The sequence below is a fragment of the Micromys minutus genome (genome assembly GCF_963924665.1).
Source record: "Micromys minutus genome assembly, chromosome: 5".
In the NCBI taxonomy this organism is placed as follows: domain Eukaryota; kingdom Metazoa; phylum Chordata; class Mammalia; order Rodentia; family Muridae; genus Micromys; species Micromys minutus.
In genome coordinates this window covers 79,329,675-79,351,300 of record NC_137974.1, presented here as the reverse complement: position 1 = coordinate 79,351,300, position 21,626 = coordinate 79,329,675, and the positions used below count along the sequence as shown (strand labels likewise).

The 21,626-nt window shown below is 45.4% G+C and overlaps 1 protein-coding gene across 1 annotated transcript in view; it reads left to right on the top strand.

The window, feature by feature from the left end:
• MGAT4A (alpha-1,3-mannosyl-glycoprotein 4-beta-N-acetylglucosaminyltransferase A) overlaps positions 1-21,626 on the top strand; it is an 87,655-nt gene that overhangs the window by 59,786 nt on the left and 6,243 nt on the right. The window contains exons 6-14 of the mRNA XM_080917003.1: positions 4,560-4,606; positions 6,447-6,560; positions 7,318-7,393; positions 13,736-13,850; positions 15,694-15,824; positions 16,835-16,942; positions 17,039-17,232; positions 18,744-18,822; positions 19,744-19,810. Coding sequence (XP_080773129.1) covers positions 4,560-4,606; positions 6,447-6,560; positions 7,318-7,393; positions 13,736-13,850; positions 15,694-15,824; positions 16,835-16,942; positions 17,039-17,232; positions 18,744-18,822; positions 19,744-19,810 — 931 coding nt within the window. The remainder of the gene's footprint in view (positions 1-4,559; positions 4,607-6,446; positions 6,561-7,317; positions 7,394-13,735; positions 13,851-15,693; positions 15,825-16,834; positions 16,943-17,038; positions 17,233-18,743; positions 18,823-19,743; positions 19,811-21,626) is intronic.

The window sequence follows — 21,626 nt, the reverse complement described above, 5'->3', positions numbered from 1 at the left end:
AGTCTGTTTGCTTCCCCAGCACTCACTGATAGGTACAAATTTCCTCTGCAGTCTTCCTTGTGGTTTTCTGGCTCCTCAGGCACTGTATCGCTGCCCGCCTTTGTGGATCCATGTAGTTGAGCGCTTTGAACCCTTTCTGGTTGTGTCTCCTGCCTCTTCTGGAGAGCTTTGCTTTACAGTTTCTGTGAGGCTCCCTTAGAACAATCTACTCAGAACAAACAGCCTGACAGTTGCAGTTGGCAGTGTACACACCACACGGCTCTACGCCTTTGCTCCTCCTACACGCGCCTCTGATTGGAGACTTTGCACCATTTCTTGTTTCCTGGTTGGTTTGTGTTCACTATAGTTCATAAACTTTGTACCAAGGGCTGTTTGCTCTATAATTGCCAGCACAGTCCTAGAGAACACGTCATGTGCCATTTATCACCAAGTTCTTGAATATCTTGTGCCTTAAAAAAGTGTGTGTCTGGGTGTTTGCCTGCTAGTATGTCTGTGTGCTACTTGCATGCCTAGTGCCCGAGGATGCCAAAAGATGTTGTCAAATGACTTAGAACTGGTTACAGGCAGTTATGAGCCACCACGTGGGTGCTGGAAATCAAAGCCAGGTCTCCCAGAAGATCAGCCAATGCTCCTAACCATTGGGCTATCTCTCCAGCCCCTAATGATGGGAGGACTGTCATTTCCCCAGCAAGTGCTGCAAATGACAGACTTGGGTTGCCCCCTCTATTTGTTTATATAGAGGTCAGACATTTGTGCTGTGCCCAGGGGATGGGCGGAAGTCTGTTCTCCCTTTCCCTGGGAATTGGACTCAAACTTGGCAGCATGTGGCCTTACCACTGAGCCACCTTGCCAGTCCTGTTCTCCATTTCTGAAAGGCACCAGTGAAGGATAAAGGATACACTTGCCATTTTCCCTCCTTTCAGTTTGCTGAGTACATCACTTCGCTTTCCTGTTAAGAAATCTGATAGTGTCAATATTCTTTATATTTGCTGGACTTACTTCCCGCTTTCAGGATTTTCCCCTTTGTTTCCGAGTTTTGATACTTGGGGTTGGGTAGGATTCACTGGTGACAACTTCTGCCATACATGGATGCTGGCGTATGCACTGAGGCTCTTAGTTTCCTGAAACCGGAGTCTTACTATAAGTTGCTTGGGCAGGCTTTGAATTTAGGCGGCCTCCAGAAAACTAAAACTATAGATCTGAATCACCATGCACGGGCAAATTTGTTTCTGCATATTCTTGGGAAGGTTCTTCTCTGACAGTCCTGTTTGGTAGATCTCTTTCTTTAGAATTCACTATTGGAACTTCCTTTGCCAGGGGCTGGCTGTAGAAATACCTCTGATCCCTCTGTCCCTGAGGTTTTTGTGGTTTGGAAGCAGCTCCCTCTTCTGGCTGTTCTAGGTGTTGCTTAGCACAGATGAACACTGGGCTAGCATGGGCCATCTGGTGAGCCTGGACAAAGTGGCCGGAGTCTCTGATTGGGTGTCTTGCCAGTTGGTCCTATGGCAACTTCTGGCCCAAACACTCATAATCAAATTAACTGTAACCTGCAGTTGGAGAGAGGTGTAAGCTGAGATCCCAGGTTAGGCAGAGTTGTTGTTCAGGATGAGTGGGCCTGTGCTCCTTAAAAAAAGGTGCACTTGAAGGTGGCTTCCAGGGTGCGGTGTGGTGTGGTTTGGTATATGCTAAGTTCATAACAGCTGTAGCCCAGAGCTACAGTGTAAATTGTTCCTAGGCAGGGGCTTTCTGGCTGACAAGGAGCTGCCGTTTTGGCTGTTTGGAGCAAGCATATCTGCTGTGTGGGGTAGGGCCACTGGTTTGGGCTGACTGGGCATGTAAGGACCAGCTGTTTAGGGACTCAGACTAAGCTGAATTTCCTCAGTGCTTCTGAAAGTGACCAGTTCAGCTTTGTGAGTGGGTGGGCTGCCTTAGCAGCTGTTAGTTAGATCAGGCGCTGTAGGCCGAAGCTACACAGGGTTCACCATAACAGCACGACAGTGCTTGCTACTGTGGCTCCACTTTCTTTCTCTGATTCCTTCTGTCTGAGTTGCTACAAGTGATGTTAAAGGAGGGCGTCACGCTTTAGTAACTCCCCGAATGTTGGGGGTCTCTCCATCTCACTAGCTGGTTATTTAGTGAGACTGGGATTCCTCCTGCCTCCTCATCTCCACCTTTGGGTTTGGGGCAAGTGCTTCTTTACCTGTTCTTCTGCCCCGATCTGAGGCTCCAATCTCTGATTGACTGAGCCGTCTCCAGACTTTGCCTTTTACACCTATTTAATTCTCTGCTGTCCAATTGTACCGATTCCTGAGACATGCGTAGCTCAGTTTTCAAGTCATAGATAAGTGGTTATTCTCTTGTTACAGTTTCCAAATGCTGTTTAAAATGTCACCGGCATTAAAATGCTCAACTTAATGAGCAGCTCTGACTGCCCAGCCCTAAGACCCCAGCCGCAAAGGGAGGGGCTGGGAGTCCCATTGAAGAGACCTGGCTAATGTGGCCTCCAGACTGCTCATGAGTTTAGCTTTCTTCAGAGGAGCCCCACCCTACCCCCCAGTCTCCAGTAGATACCAGATGGGTTTAACTCTCCATCCTGAAGGACACTGGTCACAGTTGTTTAAGCAAATCTTCTATAGATACGTTAACAGGCCAGGATGATGGGAGATGTTCTGTATGGTTGCGTTTTGTATTGCTCATAAACGGGTTTAGAGCTCACGTGACAGACCTGTGTTCACCGGACATTCTCGCTGGCTCTCGGCTTCAGATCAGCCTGTTAGGAGCAGAGGGCGGGCCTTGCCTCTCCGTATTCCTTTGCTCTATCTGGCCCTCTCACCGTGGCTTATCAAGTATTTATCAAACCGAGTTTCAGGATGTTTTTGAGCATGCTGTGGTCTGTGTAAGCCATGCTTGGTTACAGTCTCCAAAATCATAGTCTCAGATACTCTTTGGTCAAGCATGGGGATGCTTTTTTAAGACTGGGTCGCTGACGGTTGGGCTCATCTAAGGGGAGAGGAAAGGGGTTGGGCCTGTGGTCCTGTGCTGTATCTTAAGTTCCTGAAGGATACTGTATTCTTAAATCCAAAAGCCTAATAAAAGGCAGAATCTAATTAACAGAAATTAAAGTTAAATTAAGCAAAGACTACGTATTAGTTTTCAATGAGATTTTTTTCTTGTTACTTCCTGTGTTATTTCTTTTTACCTGGCCAGCATTAGATTTTTGACTGCCTTTATAAGATAGCTCAAATTTTATATATCACTGATTTGTCTTAATAGTTGACAATATTTAAGATGCCACTAAGTTTTAAGTGGATAGGGAGTTGTCCTGGCTAGTTTCATGTCAACTGGACACAAGCTAGAGTCACTGGAGAGGAGGGACCATCAAATAAGATCAGACTGTAGGCAAGTCTATAGGGCATTTTCTTAGTGATCAATGCAGGAAGTCTCAACCCATTGTGGGTGGAGCCACCCCTGAGCAGGTGGTCCTGCGTTCTATAAGGAAGCAGGCTGGGCAAGCCATGGGGAGCAAGCCAGTAAGCAGCATCCCTTCATGACTTCTGCATCAGCTCCTGCACCCAGGTTCCTGCCCCCTCTTGAGTTTCTGCCCTGACTTCCCTCAGTGATGCACTCTGACCTGGAAGTGTAAGCTGAATTAACTCTTTTCCTCCTTGGTTTGCTTTTGGCTGCAGTGTTTCATTGCCAGTAATAGTGACCCTGACTAAGACAAAAATTGGGTTTTAAGGAGTTTTGTTATGTGTGTTTGTTTTTGGTGGTGTCTTTACCTTTGTGCGCCCCCCCTCCCCCAATAGAAGAGAAAATAGAAGCTCAGAGAAGCAACACAGGAATCGCTGTAGCGGTGACTTCTGAGTCTCAGTTTCGTTTTCATGGTTCCAAGTACCACACAGGCTGCTTCACCACTGTGCACATGCACACTCAAAGGCTGCTTTACCTCTGTGCACACTCAGAGGCTGCTTTACCACTGTGCACACTCAGAGGCTGCTTCACCGCTGTGCACATGCACACTCAAAGGCCTGGATGCTACAGGGGAACACGAATTGCTTCATGTTCACTTTTTCTAGTAAATTGAATTGGTTGAATTCAACGGTTGAAAATAATCAAACTCACAGGTTCGCTCACCGTAATAGTACCTAAGGACATTTAGAGGTGCTGTTTCATAGAGCAAATGTCTAAAACGTTAAAATAGTATTTCCAGCGTGTGATTCATCATTGGCCTGCTTTGAGTTGGGCATCAAAAATGAAGTAAGGGGCTGGAGAAACAGTTAAGGTCCCGGCTGCTCTTCCTGAGAATCCCAGTTCGGCTTCCCAGCACGTCCTCCATGACTTACAAACATCTCCAATTCCGTGGGATCTGATGCCATCTTCTGGCCTCCAAGAGTAACACACACACACACACACACTCACACACACACACACACACACTCATACACACACATACACACACACACTCACACACACACACACACACACACACACACACACACACACACGATAACAATCTTTTGTAAAGTGAAATAAAAACCATATTTTTCTCTCGTTCCCAGACAGATCTTGATTACGTTCACAGCGTTGTCGCCAACCTGGAGAAAGAGTAAGTGCCAAGTCCAGAAATGACACTTTTTATGGCTATTATCTTTGGCTTTCTGTGGAAAGGAAACTCTTTTCTAATTCATTTCTCTGTTCATTAGTGTCAGTGCTGGTTACGCTCCCATGACGTAGCTGTGCATACGTGTGGTGGGTAACTTGGTTCATTCCACTGTAGGAAGGCTTTGGATGGCATCTGTGTGGAGTACTACCAACTAGTCACCTTTAGTCTTGAGAGGGAGGAGAGACTTAGGGTTGCACAGAACTGTTTGAGTCTTCCACCGCCGCTCGCCAAGGAAAAGTCAGGACAGACATTGAAATGAGGCCTATCTAAACATGTTTTTCTGTCCTGTCAAGATTGGAGCCCAGTTCGCCTTGAGCAGGGGACAGCTGCAAAGCTCTGGGAGTTTTAGGCATTGCTGTGTTTTGTGTTGTTCACTTGTTGGTGTTCAAGTTGGACCTGATGGGTTTCTTCAGTGAAATTCATCTGGCTTTACCCCTAGGGGGCACATGTTTCCTTGACAAGAAAAGACTTAGGGAACGGGAGAGATGGTCTAGTGGTTGAAGGTGCTTGCAGATGTTACAGATGACCTGAGTTCAGGTCCTGTGTTCAATTCATCATCCCTGATGTCCTTGATGCCACCTCTGGGAGATCTGTTGCCTCTGCCTACCCAGAACTCCCCTCCCCACATGATAGACATGATTAAAAACAAGAATGATACTTAGATAAGACTTAGAAGCAGTAGTTATTTGATAACTCCACACTTAAAATAATTTCTCCTTGTCAAGCAAAATATGAAGCTGGAGATTTAAAAGGACGCTGTGCACACTTCAGGGTCAAGTCATCGTGTGTTTAAAATGTCCTCAAGTGCTACATTCTTGGTAGTCTGCAGAGACAGCCTGGTGAGGGCTCCTTAAGGCAGGTGATCATGGCTCCTTCCTCATCCCATGGGCCTCAGGGCCAGTTAGTCCCACAGGCTTCCCTCACATGCAGAGAAATCAAGGCCAGAAAGTAAGAGTGATCACACACACTTGTGCAAGGGCCAGCATTACAGGAGCTTTGAGTGAAGGTTTGCAAGAATGAGACAAGATGTGGAATGTAAAAGAAACCACCTTTAGCTAGTGAAAACTGACTCAAGAACTTAAGAAAGGGTTTCTCAGCCCAGGCACCACTGATCGGGTGAGCTGATTCTTGGTTATAGGCTCTTGGCATAATAGGACATGTGTCAGGATCGTTGGCATCTGCTCATTAGATGTCAGTAGAACTGTCACTAGTTGTGACAACCAAAATGCTCCCAGACCCCAGTGAATATTCCCAGGAGGGATCAAGTTGCCCTCAGCTTGAAAACCCTGGATTGGAATGACACAGATCCTGCAGCTAAAGCTTCCCAAATATGGAAGAACTTTGTGTTTGTAAATTTGAAAACCTTTCGTTCATTCATCCATCAGTAAGTGCTCACACAGGTTGCAGTGTGCGTGTGGTGGTCAGAGAAACATTTGCTAGTCTCTAGTTCTACTGTATGGCTTTGGGCATTGAACTCAGTCCGGCTACCAGGCTTGGGAGCAGTCACTTTTAATGACTGAACCCTCTCACCAGCCCAGAAAAATGGAAGAGCTTAGATTTTTTTCTTTTCATAAATAATATGTTTTGGGTAAGCTCTTTTTTCCCCAGTTCCCTGATTTCTGTGGGATCTTGATTTGCTTAGGTTTGAAAACTGATCGCTTGTAAGATGGCATTGCCTGCAGTTTGCCTAGGTCTCTGCTCCATGTTATATAAGTAAATTGAGCATCAAGACAAGTGACATTCCATAGAGCTAACATAATACAGCTGACCTTTCTCTTGGTAGATTTTCTAGAGAAATTAGCTCTGGCCTGCTGGAAATAATCTCTCCTCCTGAAAGCTATTACCCCGACCTGACAAACCTGAAGGAGACATTCGGAGACTCCAAAGAAAGAGTAAGGTGAGCGACCGTGGTACCCAGTGCACACGTAGAAGATGGCAGGCTGGTGTGGTTGGTCCGGGCTTGGGACGGCTATTCACTGTGCTTTCTTGAATTTATAATTTGGAGCATGCCTCATACTCAGCATTAATTACTTAATTAATAATGTGCTTCTCTTAGCCACTAGAATAGATTACTACCATTGATTAAACATGGTTTCAAAGCATTAATACATAGTTTTAGCTTCTGTTTGCATTCAACATGCAGTATCCATCTCTTACAGTGTTCAATTCATAGCTCTAGACACCGAAGTCCCTAAAGCAGACTTTGCGAAGCTGTAGTTCAGGGAGACGTTAAGATAGTATTGAAGAAAAGGTTTGCGGATGAGGCAGCCTGGAAGATGCTTGATTGTAGCTAAGCAGAGCGTTAGCCAAGCATGCATGGATCCATGGGTTCCATCCTTGGTACCGCAGCAAGTGTGCCCACTGGGGGATGTGTTAGCATCCTTTATGCTATGCCTCTCTAGAAGGGGATCTGTGTGCAGCTTTGACCACATTTCCTTCAGTGGAGAGCCTCTGTGCATGGGTTATCGGGATGGTTAGTCTTCTTAAGATGCACGGTGATAAAGGCTGCCGGGAGGAAGCTGCTCTTTGACCACCTTTCTTGTGTTGAAGTTTATCTGTGTGTGTTACAGTAGACACAAGGCTCAGGCGTACAGTCCGAGTTTGCTAACTTTGAGTCAGAGTCCTAACTTATTTTCCTACGCTGTTCATCCCAGATGGAGAACCAAGCAAAACCTGGATTATTGTTTTCTGATGATGTATGCTCAGGAGAAGGGCATCTACTATATTCAGGTACGAGTCAGGGATTTTACAGGGCGTTTTGGGTTGTTTCTTTTCGTCTTGCTCAGCTGTTTTGTTTGGTGGTTTTAATTCTTTCTCCTTTTAAAAGTAAAATACACTTATTAAAATAGAAAAAGCAATGTACTTAGCTTATAAAACATTTGAAATGTGAATGTCAGGCCTACATCGCTCAGAATAGATTTGGCATTCTGTATATAGCTTAACAATATTTGGGTTCAGTGGTCCAGGTTAAAACATTCACGTGGATATGGAAGACCAGAAGGTAGACTAGAGAGCATCTCCTCTGGTCTGGGAGTCCCTTGTATGTGTGAGTGTGTATAGGTTGTGTATGTGTGTGCTTAATTGAAGTGGCCAGAGGTCAATGTTGGGGTCTTCCTCAATTAATTTCTACCTTATTTTTTGAGGCAGAGCCTCTCACAGAACCTGGGACTTATCCATTCGGCTAGCATGGCTGGCCAGCAAGCCCCAGAGCTCCCCCTGCCATGACTGGCTGACAGGGCTGATGGGGCTTAACCTCAGGCAGTTGGTCTTGTGCAGCTGGCTGGCCTCAAACTTGGGCTTGTCCTGCTTCCGGGGTTAAAAGCACACAGCACTTGTTTTCTTTGCTTTCTGTTAGTAAGATTTTACAGTTTGCCTGGGATAAGCCTTTCACTTCATTACGTAATTCCTAAGTATTTTAGCCGTCTCCCAAATGAGATTAAAATGATATTTTGTTTTTGGGTTTCGGTTTTTGTTCTTTGAGGGAGGGGGCATTTTAGGTTTTCTCAAGGCAGGGTTTCTCTGTGTAGCTCTCTGGCTGTCCTGGAACTTACTCTCTTAGACCAGCCTGGCCTTGAACTCAGAGATCTGCCTGCCTGTCTCTGTGTTGCCAGTGTTGGGATTAAAGGTATGTGCCACCATCTGCAGTTTGAGATTAAAATGAAATTTAAATTGGGGCATTGGTTATTGTTACTGCATAGCAGTGATGATGTGTTGATTTTTTTTAATCTTGTAATTTTGTTGAAATCATGATAGTGTGTGTGTGTGTGTGTGTGTGTGTGTGTGTGTGTGTGTGTGTACTTATATAAGGCATATATAAACCAGCATCATGTTTTAAATTTAGCTGAGCATAGTGGTACAAATTTACCATCTCAGTATTAGGAGGGAATCTATAATTTGAGGCCAGCCTGAGCTATGACAAGGTCCAGGAAAGCCATGTCTTGAGAGGGAGTACACTTACACCGTGTGTGTGTGAGTGCATGCATGTGTGTAAATGAAGCAACACAGTGAGATGACAAATTTATTGTCCTTGGATGTTTTAACTCTGGGATGTCTGATGGCTCCAACTGGGGTTTCCAGTGTTCTGTTGACAGTTAGTGGAAAACTCTGCTTGATGTTGAGCACAGGGGAAAACTTTGATTTTCACTGCAGGAGAATGCTGGCCTCACAAACTGTTGGAAGGGATTCTCTATGTCATTTTCTTGGGAGACTGAGAAAAAAAAATTAGTTAAATCTTTAATATTTCTCAGAATTCTTCAGTAAAGTTCTCTGGTCCTGGACTTTCTACACAGCTTTGGCAAGGAAGTTAATAGAGGGTTTTGTTGATGTCATCATCCTAGACAGTGTCCTGTGTAGCCCAGGCTGGCCCTGAGCTTCACATATAGCCAAGGATGATCTAGAACCCCAAATCCTTCTTTCTCCACATCCTTAGTGTTGGTGTTATGGCCACGCAGTTTCATGATGTGCTGGGTATAAAACCCAGAGTTTCATGCTTGCTAGACAAGCATTCTACCAACCCAGCACATTCCCAGACCTTCAAGAAGTTTTGGTTGGTTTGTTTGTTTTTCTTTTTGCTTCTATTTTCTTAGTTGTTTTTATTTTATTTTAGTTATATGAGTACACTTTAGCTGTCTTCAGACATACCAGAAGAGGGCATCAGATCTCATTACAGATGGTTGTGAGCCACCATGTGGTTGGTGGGATTTGAAGTCAGGACCTCTGGAAGAGTAGTCAGTGCTTCTAACTGCTGAGCCTTCTCTCCAGCCCCTATTGTCTTATTTGTGATAGCCATGTGTACATTTATTTTTCTGTATTTCAGTCTGGGTGAGTTGCATCTTTCTAGGGATGTATTTTCTCCTATAGCTAGTTCAGATCCCTGGCACATACCTGTGGTAGCCTCTCATAATGTATGGTGCTTTCACCCTCTGGCATGACTTTTAATGTCCTCTCCTGTCTAATTTTTGAGTTCTTTCTTTTCCCATGTTACTCATACTTGAGTTTTGCTCGCATGTTTACTGAAACATACTTTTGTTCTACTGATTTTTTAATACTCAGGTATTTCGATTTTTTTGCTGTTGCAATAGTCTATCTAGCACGGAACTCACCTTCAGGTCAAGCCATGGAAATTACCTTTGTTATGTTTGTTCCCTGTCTCTGCCCCATTGTTGACACAAGCTGCCTCTTCATAAACTTTGTATGCGTCTCACATATTCTAGGCTGACTTTGAACTCCCAACCCTCCCAAGTGCTGGGATCACATGCTAGGAGAGCCCTGTGTCAGCTGAGTTGCACCCCTAGGCTTCCTGCCTCTTTTCATATTGCATATCTGTGCATATAAATATGCAATTGCTTTGTTGCTTTGGGTTATAGTGTAACCCAAACGTGATCCAGGCAACTGAGCTTCTACCCTGAGTGACAACGTACAATTTAAAAGACATTTCAGAGGCCCACATTTCTGTTGTGTAGGCTGCTAGTGACTGTTGGCCCTGGTGTCATTACGCAAAACCCAAAATGATTTACACAATATTACCTTACTACAGGATTCTATATGTGCCCCAATGTTTTCTTTACCAGATAGTTCTACATTCTTGTATGGTCTTTCATTGGTTTTTATACCCTTTCACTCTAAGATGGATGACTCCCCTCAGCAAGTCAGACAGGAAGAATAATGCTGAACCTATTAAAAAGTATTAATTTCTCTTATTTTTCAAATGGCAGTTCTGCTGGGCAGGTATGGTGTTCTTGGTGGAAAACTGTTTTGCTTTTACAATTTCAAATCCACAACCAGCCTACAATATCTGTGCTGAGAAATCTGCTGATAGTTGGGTAGGAGCTTGTGTGTGTGTGTGTGTGTGGGAGTGTGATCATTCATGAGTATATGTGTGTATCTGTGTGAGTGTGATCATTCATGAGTGTATATGTGTGTGTGTGAGAGTGTGATCATTCATGAGTGTATATGTGTGTGAGTGTGTGTGTGTGATCATGAGTGTATATGTGTGTGTATGTGTGTGAGAGTGTGATCATGAGTGTATAAGAGTGTGTGTGTGTGTGTATGTGCGTGTACATGTGTGAGCATATGTGCATGTGTCCTCTCTCTTCTTGAGGCAGCATTCATTTCTCTGAGGATGCTGACAGCTTGACTGTGCTGTTGTTTCTTGGTGCAATTGTCTTTTATCAGAGGGAAGTTCTCTAAGGTTGCTGAGCTTGGACATTCATTTGCCTTTATATACATGGGTAGTTTTCAGCCAGTGTTTCTTTAGGTGGCTCCTTTGCCCTTCACAATAACTGTTTCTAGGGTTCTCTCTTCTTTGGACTTGTGGGTAGAACCCAAGTGAGATTTGCTAGTTTCTACTATGACGTGCACACCCTCATTCTTTGGGAGTGTGTGTGGGGATCCTGTGTCTCTGGGTTGCTCAGAAGGAGTGCTCTTCAATGCTGGCACCAAGTCGTAGCCTTAGCTCCTGACCTCTGCCAGGTGCCAGTGCCTGCCTTGTTCCTGCCCACATTTGAAACAGATAACACTATTAGGATGCAGGCCAGAAAGTCAGTGGTTCCTGAGACTTGGAACTAATTTCTCTGGTGAGGGGGAAGCCAGGAGCTGGGCAACCATGCCCAGGGGAGGGCTCTGGCTGATGTATGCCCTGGTTTTAAAGTCCTATCTCTGGGGATAAAGGAGCGTCTGGAGTTTGCCATTTCACTGTCTTGCTGATGTCTTAAATATAACAGGAACACACATACATACACACACACATACACACACACACATGCACATAGACACACACACATACACACACACACACATGCACATACACACACACACACACACACACACACACACACACACACAGCCTCAAAGCCTGTTTCCTTATCACAGTATATATTATCAAAAGCTTTAAGTGCTACTAAATGGTAATGTGTGTGATTTTTAGTCATTTCTTGGAGTAACACGATCCTTTGTTGGTCATTCAGACTGTGATTAAATTTTCAGCTCTCCAACGATTAATGTCTTTTTTTCCCTTATAAAAACAACAAAAGTCCACTTCCCCAAAGCTTGTTCCTCAGGAAACAGTGCTGCATGTTCTGGTCTCTTCATAGTTGAGCAGCGGGACTCCTCTCAATGAGCTCACTGTCATCTATTTACAGAGTATTAGGATGGAAAACTACACTAGCTTCAAAAGCCTTCAGACTGAGGGCTTGCAGAGGAAAGGGATCGCCTAGGGAACTCCAAGGAAAACAGGGCTGAAGACAGGGAGTCAAAGGAATCTATTTCACACCAAGTAGGTGTTTCCTAGGCTGTGGCTCCATGGTCACAAACATGGGGGGTTCATCCCACAGCTTCTAAAGGATGTTTGTGGGCAGGAGGTAGTCCAGGGGGAGAATGCTGGCCAGGTCACACACCGCCCTGTATGCATATCCTAGGGTCGGAAAGCTACGAGGTTCTTTAAAAAACAGAGCAGAGGCAGGTAAATTGCATCATCAAGGATTTTTGCTGGAAAATAAAATACCAGCCAGCCTGTAGCTAGGCCTGGGGCTAAGGATGGTTTACAGCAGCCTTGTCAAATCATTTCTTAAAGGGCCACATCACCCAACATCAACTCATGCTCTTGTAGTAGGTGACCCAGGGCTCTGACGCCTCTCACTGCCATTTCCCTCATTTGGGGTGATGTTTAACCTTCAGATTTCCACTCAAGTGTCACATTTTTGTGAACATTTCCTGTCTCAATGTCCCCAAAGTGCCTTGCATATCCCAATAATGATGCAGGCAAGCGTAGGGAATGATTTAGTGACCTCGGACTCTACTTGGTTTGAGCATATACTCCTCTTCTAATAGTAATACACTGGACAGCCTGAGGCACTTTTCTGCACATACTTGCACACAAGCTCCTTTCCTAACACTGCACCCCAAAACCTGTTAGCAACTCAGGACCATAACCTGCTGTATGCATACCCCTCAGGAACAATGAAGTAAGTTTCTTCTCCCCTTCAACAGATTCTGTCCATTCATACTCCTAACATAAAGGTCAGTCTGAGCTGAACTGTTTATGGGGTGCATATACAATAAGGTTGATACTGTGTCCTTAGGTGAACTTTCATGGAGAATTCCCTATTCATGTCTTAGGTCGGTGCATAATCAGGCATGCCCATGATTGAAGTCAGACACATCATGGCACAGGTTGTACACAGTAGAGAAATGGCCATATACCTTAATCTGTCAATCAAAACAGAGGACTACCCTTGCTCCTTCCCTTCAGCAATCAAGCTCCCCCTTTTCATGTACCCCATAAAGGCAGCCCCAGGCAATAACTCGAGCCTTTGATATCTTCACTCATGTGGCCCACTGCCATTCTTGGCAGTGAATTTCTGATCAGTGTATTAGCTTTGAGTAAAATTCCTTTAATACTTTGTGAAATGGGGCTTGGGGGAGCGAAGCCACAGGGGTGGAGGTTGGGTGGGAGAGGTTCCATTGCAAGTGACTTGGAGTGTTCGGGATTGCCTGCAGGAACACGGACAGGTGCTGCTGGTCCCACCCTGTCCTCCCTGTCCTGCCCCACATGGTGGCTCTTAACTCCTGCAATTCCAGTTCTAGGGGAGCCAGTGCCCCTTCTTGTGCTTAAACTCACACAGAGACACATACATACACAAAAACAATTTTTAAATGTATCAAAGGGATTTCTAGGGGTGTGGCTCAGCGGTAGAGCCTTCTCTGGGTTCTATCCCCTGTGTGTGTGTGTGTGTGTGTGTGTGTGTGTGTGTGTGTGAGGGGGGGGGGACGGACAGACAGTGGAATACAAAGAGACAGAAATTAGTTTGCAGAGGCATTTATATCAACATAGAAGGTGTCTAGGCAGGTGGAGGGTAGGTGAGGGAAGTCCTGGCTTTTCTTTGACCTCACACTATGGAGTTGGTCTGCAGGGTATACATTTTGTTCGGTCAGCATCCATTTTTATATTTTCATTGGTTTTGTAGTCTTCATGATTTCCCCGAGTCCATGTGTAGATTTGTCCATAATAACGCTCATTTCTTCCTTTCCTTCCCTTTTTGACTTTAAATATGACCGTTCGGTTTTCTTTTCTAGCTTGAAGATGATATTATTGTCAAGCAAAACTATTTTAATACCATAAAAAATTTTGCACTTCAACTTTCTTCTGAAGAATGGATGATTCTAGAGTTTTCCCAGCTCGGCTTCATTGGTAAGAAGAGCATTTGCTGATTTGTCTATTTTATAAGACCGCTAAGTCTAAGAATCTTAAACCAATTTGCTTTTTATTTTTTTAGCCAAAAAGTTGCCTTTTCCCAGGGAAATTGGTTACTGCTGAGAAAACTAAACTTAGGTAATGATTGTGAACTCCTATAGCCTCTGGCTTCCGAGGTGTATATATAACTTGTTGGTTTTTTAAACAACAAATCTCAGTTGTTCCATGTTACCAATGAAGACTCGGGAACCAGATGCCGGGGTGAAAGCCTGCCAGCTCAGAGAGGCAGAGAAAGCACCCAGCTGACCTTCCTCCTCAGCTGACATCCCACCAGGAACCTGCCATCTCAGAAAAGCCTTCAAATTCGGTGTCCCTCCCTTCCTTCTGTGTGTGTCTCTGCCTGTTGACACCCCCTCCCTTACTCTGTATGTTTTTTTTTTTCCTATATTCACTTCCTGTCAGCTAGTTGTTTGTTCCGCCTCTTGATCTATGGTTGACTTTATTTAATCTTGTTTACAATATTCAAGCACATGCTAAGACTGAGCCACACTACAACTAAAAAACGGGGTTTTCCAGTAAATCAAGCAATCCCAGGGTTCGCAGTGTTTTCAAATATCTTGCAACAGTCGATCCTCTAGAGAGCCGCACCATGGCTGCCACAGAGCTGGGAGCATGTCTGATTCTTCTGTGACACCTCCGTGCTAAGAACAGTGGGTTCGTCCCGGAAGCGCAGCACCGATGGGTTCCTCTTGGCACCGTAGCATGCAGCTCTTGTCCAGCGATGACTTCATGTTTATTGTTTTCTTTCATGAACCATTTGGGGTGCTTCTTTTAAAGCCTTTGAGGGAACAGTGTCCCTAACATAGTCAATGGGGGAAGAAAAGCATGTTTGAAGTTGAGTGAATGAAGGAAATTGACAGGGTTTAAAAAATAACTTCTCAAGCCAGGTGTGATGGTGCACAGGCTGAAACGCCGTGGTGCCTGCAAAGAGGCCGAGACAGGAGGATCTCAAATCCAACAGACCAGGCTGGGCTGTTTGAGATCCTGACTTACAAATGCAAGGACTGGGGTGCAGCCTAGTAGTGGGTCTCTTGTCTAGCCTGTGAGACCTTGGGTTTAGCCCCACCCCCACCCCTATGCTATAGGCTTAGACCTCTGGTTTAACCCTACCCCCCATGCTATAGGCTCAGACCTCTGGTTTAACCCAGCGCTCCTGACCCTTCCCTCCAATCTATTGGCTCCATCTCTGACCTTGTTTATCATTTAACTCAAAACTTGTTTTAAGATTCAGGAAAAAAGAATGGTGAAAGTTTCAGTGATAACAATTAGTGAGCCTTTCCCCTCCTCCTGCACCTGTACCTTCTCTTTTTGTGTTTCTCAGGATAGATGGTCTCCCTCTCTCCCCCTCCCTTTCCTGGGTTGAATTTAGGGTCCCACACATGTTAGACAAGTGAGACCACTGAGCTGTATTCCCAGCCCTATAGAGTTTCTGTTAAAATGTAAATCTCTCAAAATTATTTACAGGGATAGTTTTACAAAGATAGGGGGAAAGTCTGATTTGATTTCTGAATCCTTTAAGCAACGCTGTGTGTTGGCCTTTGTTGTAGCAAACAGTGGGAGAACAGCAGAGTTGGCTACTTCCGTTTATTCCCAGGTGACAAGTCAAGAGACTGCCCTGCTAAAGCGACTCTGTTTTGATGACGGAAGTGTGAAACCTGTATATTTAGTGCACAGAGGTCAGCAGTTGGCCCCAGGATCGGTTTTTTGTTGTTGTTGTTGTTGTTTGTTTGTTTGTTTGTTTTTGTCTTTCGAAAGCTCTTGACTGGCAGTGTCTTTTCAGGGAAAATGTTTCAGGCGCCGGACCTCGCTCTGGTTGTGGAGTTCATCCTCATGTTCTATAAGGAGAAGCCCATTGACTGGCTCTTGGACCACATTCTCTGGGTGAAGGTCTGCAACCCTGAAAAAGATGCTGTAAGTCAATTCTTCCTGGGGTCCAGGGGACTCTTTCCTTTTGAGACAGGGTCTCACTGTGTAGCCCCTGGCTGGCCTAGAACGGAAGATCCTCCTGCCTCAGCAGCTCCCTGACTGCTCGGAATATAGTATTGTGCCATGGTACCTGGCCTGGAAGTTTCTTTTCTACATTTAGTTTATGTGTAAACTTTGTGTGACGTAGATCTCACTAAGGAGTTAAATAAGTTAAATAAAGCCACAGCAGGGAAACTGTTTCCTCTTGGCTTCATTGAAAGTTCTAGTATTAGAAAGGTTGTTTCTCCTCCTCCTCTTCCTCCTCCTCCTCTCCCCTTCCTCCCTTCATCCCTCCCTCTCTCGGTCTCTGTCTGTCTCTCCCTCTCCCCCTCCCTCCTCGTCCCCCCTTTCTCTGGCATAGTGGTAGAGTTCTTTAAACAGCATTCGTGAAAGTCTTTGGTTTATTCTCCAGTCAAGAGAATATGTGTGCATACATATGTGACATATTTCTAAAGGTTTTTATCTTGGCTTGTTTTTCGTTGTTAGTTTTCGAGACAGGGTTTCTCTGTGTAGCCTTGGCTGTCCCAGAACTTGCTTTGTGTAGATCACACTGGCCTCAAACCTGCCCCTGCCTCCAGAGTGCCGGGATTAAAAGCAGGCACCACCAAACCTATCATGCATTAAAAAAAAAAAAAGAGTAGAAGAGCCCTGTTTCTAAGTAGTGGATCCCGGTGGCTCGTGGTGGCTCCCGGTGGCATGGCCGAGAAACACAGGTGGAGTCTTGAAGCTTTGTTGCCCTGTTACTACAGCCTGTAGATGGTTGTGCAGGACACACTGCTCTCTCCCTGTGCTGCCTGTGGTCTTTGTCTAATTCCTCTGGCACAGTGTCAGACCCCAGCACACCTGAAAGTGAGGACCGTCTAGCAGTGATGTCAACATGCCGTCTGACAGGACTCAGTGTCTGCCTCGCTCTTGTCACCGAACAGTAAAATCAGATTTTTTTTTTTAATGCCTAGAAACACTGCGACAGACAGAAGGCAAACCTACGAATCCGCTTCCGACCCTCCCTCTTCCAGCATGTGGGCCTACACTCGTCTCTGTCGGGGAAAATTCAGAAACTCACGGTTGGTGATCTGATGTAGTTTCTCTAGCTGTACAGGTAGCTGTGTGGTGTGCAAAGGCGCTACATGTTACTTCATGGCCCACGTGTGTCCTCCTAGGATAAAGACTACATGAAACCATTGCTTCTCAAGATCCACGTGAACCCGCCTGCAGAGGTCTCCACCTCCCTGAAGGTGTACCAAGGGCACACGCTGGAGAAGACCTACATGGGGGAAGACTTTTTTTGGGCCATCACCCCCACGGCTGGAGACTACATCTTGTTTAAATTCGACAAACCGGTCAATGTGGAGAGGTCAGTGGTCCAGAAGCACATTTTTTTCTAGAATCCAGACCTGCCTGTAATGTGGCTCCTGATCCATGTGCTCTGTGCACAGTCGATTAGACGTTAATTTCACACCGCCGAGTTCGAGAACTACGTGTCTCTTCAGGCATGCCGTCTTCTCTAATGTTCTGAACACATTTTGTAAAGTACTACGTTTATTTTTGTGTGGAGGTCAGAGAACGTGTTGGAACCGGTTCTCTCCTTCTACCCAGTGGGTGCTAGGAATTGAACTTAGGCCTTCAGGCTTGATACCAAGTGCTGACAACCCTTTTAGGTTTTGTGGGAATCACATCCATTTTATAGACTGTGGGATTATTTTCTCCTGTTTTTTAAATTTGATATCCATAGTCCCTTGTCTCTCTTCCATTTACTAGAAGGCCATGTCCAGATGCGTGGGTAGGAATGCCTGCTGACTTTGCATGCTGTACTTGGTATCGGCTACCTCTCGGACCCAGACCCTATCAGTGGGGCTGGGATTCTGGTGTGACTTGCTATTTTTGTGTGTGTGTGTGTGTGCACATGGATGCCAGAGATGAGCCTCAGGCTTCTTCCTGCTCAAGCCCTACCTTTTTGTTTGTTTAAGACAGGCCCTCTCACTTTTTCCTAGAACTCACTAGAGTAGGCTGGCTTTTTTACATGGGTTCTGGGGATCGAACTCAGGTCCCTGTGCTTGGATAACAATGATTTTCACCAGCTGAGCCATCATCAAAGTTCCACTTTTGAATTTTGCCAGATGCGTTTTCTAGGTCAGTTGTGTGACTCTGTTTTCTCTTCAGCTGATGAAAATGGCGGCTGACATTGCTCTTTTGTGATAAGACTGGCCACACAGCTCTAACCCTCCACTCTGCATTAATGGTGTATAATTCTTTTGTTTTGTCTTATTTGCTGAGGCACGGTCTTACTGGATAACTGTATAGTCCCGGCTAGCCTGTAACTCACTATGTGGACCAGGCTGGCCTCCACCTCACAGAGGTCTGCCTGCTCTGGAGATGGATTAAAGGGCCACTATACCTGACGATTGTGAGACCTGCTTTGTATGTTCTAGCTGGGGACTGAACCCAGGGTTTTGCACATGTTAGCCACATGCCTTACCGCTCGCTGCTCCAAACTCGTAGCCCTGAGGGTAGGCTTAGAACATGCCGTGGCCCGTGACTGTCCTCCTGGAAACTCTGTGACTTAAGGCACTGCGCTGTGATGACGAGGGAGTGGTTGCAGCCAGCCAGCCTGTGGTCCGTTCCGTGACTGCTGAGTGTTAAGCAGTAAGCAGGATGGCTTCCGGTGGGGGTGACACAGAGCCCGGGGCTGCATCCTTCAGTCTTATGGTTCCTGCTGCACTGTTGAGTCCGCTGGGCGGTTGCGGGTTCTGGTGTGGTCAGACTTCGGAAACTTTCCAAGAACTCACTCTGGGGCTCGGCTGTGCTCTTGGGTCTTTTACACTCAGGTCTGACGTGTGGTGCTCACTCTTTGGTGTGTATTTTCAGCTATTTGTTTCACAGCGGCAATCAAGAGCACCCAGGAGACATCCTGCTGAACACGACGGTGGAGGTTCTGCCTCTTAAGGTATGGCTGCTGCTGCTGCTGCTGCTGTGTCTGAGGGTCTTGTTTGATTTCTGTTGCTGGGATAAAAATGCACTGATACAAAGCAGTTCAAGAGAAAGAGGCTTATATTATCTGACAGTTCCAGATTACAGTCATTGTTGTGGCAGAAGTCAAGGCAGGGACTTTAAATGCCAAGTTTCATCACATCCACACTCAAGAGCAGAGAGAAATTGAGCACATGCGTGCTTTTGCTCAGCTCAGTTTCCTCACTCTTAGATGGTTCGGGAACCATGTGTGGGCATAGGGAATGGTTCTGCCCCTGGTGGGCTGGGTCTTTCTAATTAAGATAACTTTCCACAGATATGCTCACAGGCCAACCCAAATAGCCCCTCACTGATATTTTTCCCCCAGGTGATCTCTAGTTGTGCCAATTAAAACCAGTTGTCACAATGGATACTTAAGAGGTTGTTTTTATTAGATGAACAAGAACTCTCGTGTGGTGTAGGACTTTAATGGTGGGCGGCAATATTAAGTTTTTAAAGTGTTGGATATCTGATATTAGTGTACCCATTTGTTTTACCCATAGTCCTCATTCTGCTTTCTTCTGGAAAACAGTATGGTTGTTTATGTTAGGAAAAGGGTCAGTATTTTAGCACAGTGTTAGTGTGTCTTTTGAGTCCCATGATGCCGAGTGCACCCTGAGCGCCTGATGAGGGGTGTACATTAATTCACTGCTCTGTAGGAAGTGCTTAGATCTTCTCGACAGACTTTTCTTTTAGCATGGCCGAGGTAACTTCTACCAACAGATTTTCAGAGTCCTTCACTGAGATGCCATTTTTCTTCTTCATAGCTGTACCACAAACGCAACTCTCATGCACAAAGTGAGATTTGAATAAAACAGGCTTAATTACTTATACAATTATTACCTTGGTTTTATTTTAGAGTGAAGGTTTGGAAATCAGCAAAGAAACCAAAGACAAACGATTAGAAGATGGCTATTTCAGAATAGGTAATGTCTGCTTAATAACATGTCCACACGCCCCTTGTAGCCTGGACTGAGCCCTAAAGTCATTTTGAATTCTTGTAAAATGTTAAGCTCGACAATTACAGTCACCAGCATGCCCCAGTTGTCACATTCCCTTGACCAGAGAGGGTTTCCAATCTTGACAGGGTTTTGGAGGGTGGGGTGGAGGGTTGGTTCCCTGTCTGTTCCTTGTGTCATGGCTGCATCTCAGTGACAAGGAGTTTTCCTTTGCTGCCTCTTTCTGCCCACCTCTTTCTGGATGGTCTTCACTGATCTCATGTCCTTATCTAGCATCAATGTGCCCGTCTGCCTGGGGTTCTGACCCCTCCATCCCTGTCTATGTTAGGATGCTGGCTGCCTGGCACTGGCACTTAAAAAGCCTCTTAGGGATGGTAAATGAAATCAGAGTTCAGCTAGATGTTTAATGGGGAAAGCCAGGGAAAGAGACGGGTCCTGAATAACCTGTGAGGGGCTAGAATTGAATTTGGTCAAACTGTTTCTGTTTAAGCCAAAAAACATGGCTGAAAGGAAGCACAAGTCTGCAGGCAGTTATTGCGCCCCCTGCTGGGTGTAGTAAAGGAATAGATTTATTTCAATGGGTTAAAGTTATGAGGATTCAGAAGAAAGAACCTTTGGTAGGGTAACAGAACCTGGGAAAGGACCGGTGGCCAGTGTGTAGAAGGAGAGCCACAGGACCTCTGAAGCCCCTTCCGGTGCCCATAGTCTGGGATTTTAACTGTGACCAAATGCAGTGGGTTCCCCTCTTGGTGAGTGCAACCCTGAGACAGCAGAGAATGGAGACAGATCTAAGCAAGGTGTCAGCCATGGGCTTCCCAGAGCTGTGCTCCCGTATGATAAGGAAGGTGTGTTGGGGATTCTATTTAACGAGCCAGCATATATCCCGGTACGGATTAGGTCTTCCTAAGCATACACAGTTTAGTGTACTCTGAGCATGCTCACTTTAGAGTTAGGGAGCATATGCTTAAAAGGTTAACATGGTGGACAGGAATGCCTTTGACATGCTCTGCTTGGCTCTTAAACTTCAGCTGAATGTCCCCGAAGGTACTCCCCTGTGTGTGGCTAGCAGCTCCTCGGGCATTGCCTCTCCTATTTTCCCTTCCCATCACTTAATACTTACCTATTGGGCTGAACTCTGGAAGAAAAAGGAAGGAAGGAAGATGAGAAAAGAAAATGTTATCTGAAGAAAGACCCATAGCTGGACTTTGGTAGTAGGTATTACAAGCAGAAAAACTTACTGATGATGATTGGCTGAGTCACAGCCAAAGCCTACTATGAAACTTGGGAAAAAATAACCTAAATTTTGTCTTTGGGCATTTATGCTATATGCGTAGATTCCTTTGGTTACGCACCCAGGGGGCTTGTCTAGTAGTTCTTTTCTTAGACAGAGATATCTGCTTACATAGTTTCACCAGCTTAGGTTCTCAGCAGCCTGCCCAGAATTGATGGCTTTCTTGATGAGGGGCAAGGTAGACTCCAGTGTTGTGCCGCATTTCTCTTCTAAAGATGTGTTTCGTTTTGTGTGTATCTTTTGTATGTATCTGAGTATTTGCTTTCATGTACGTATATGGACCATGTGTGTGTACCTGGTGCCTGTGGAAGTCAGAAGAGGGCATCAAATGCCCTGGGACTGGAATTATGAATGGTTGTGATCTATCATGGGAGTGTTGGGAATTGAACTCAGGACCTCTGTAAGAGCAAAAAAGTGCTCTTAGCCCCTGAGCCATCTCTCACACCCATTGGAGTGGTTCTGATTTTTGTTTTCCTGGTGCCTAAGGAATAT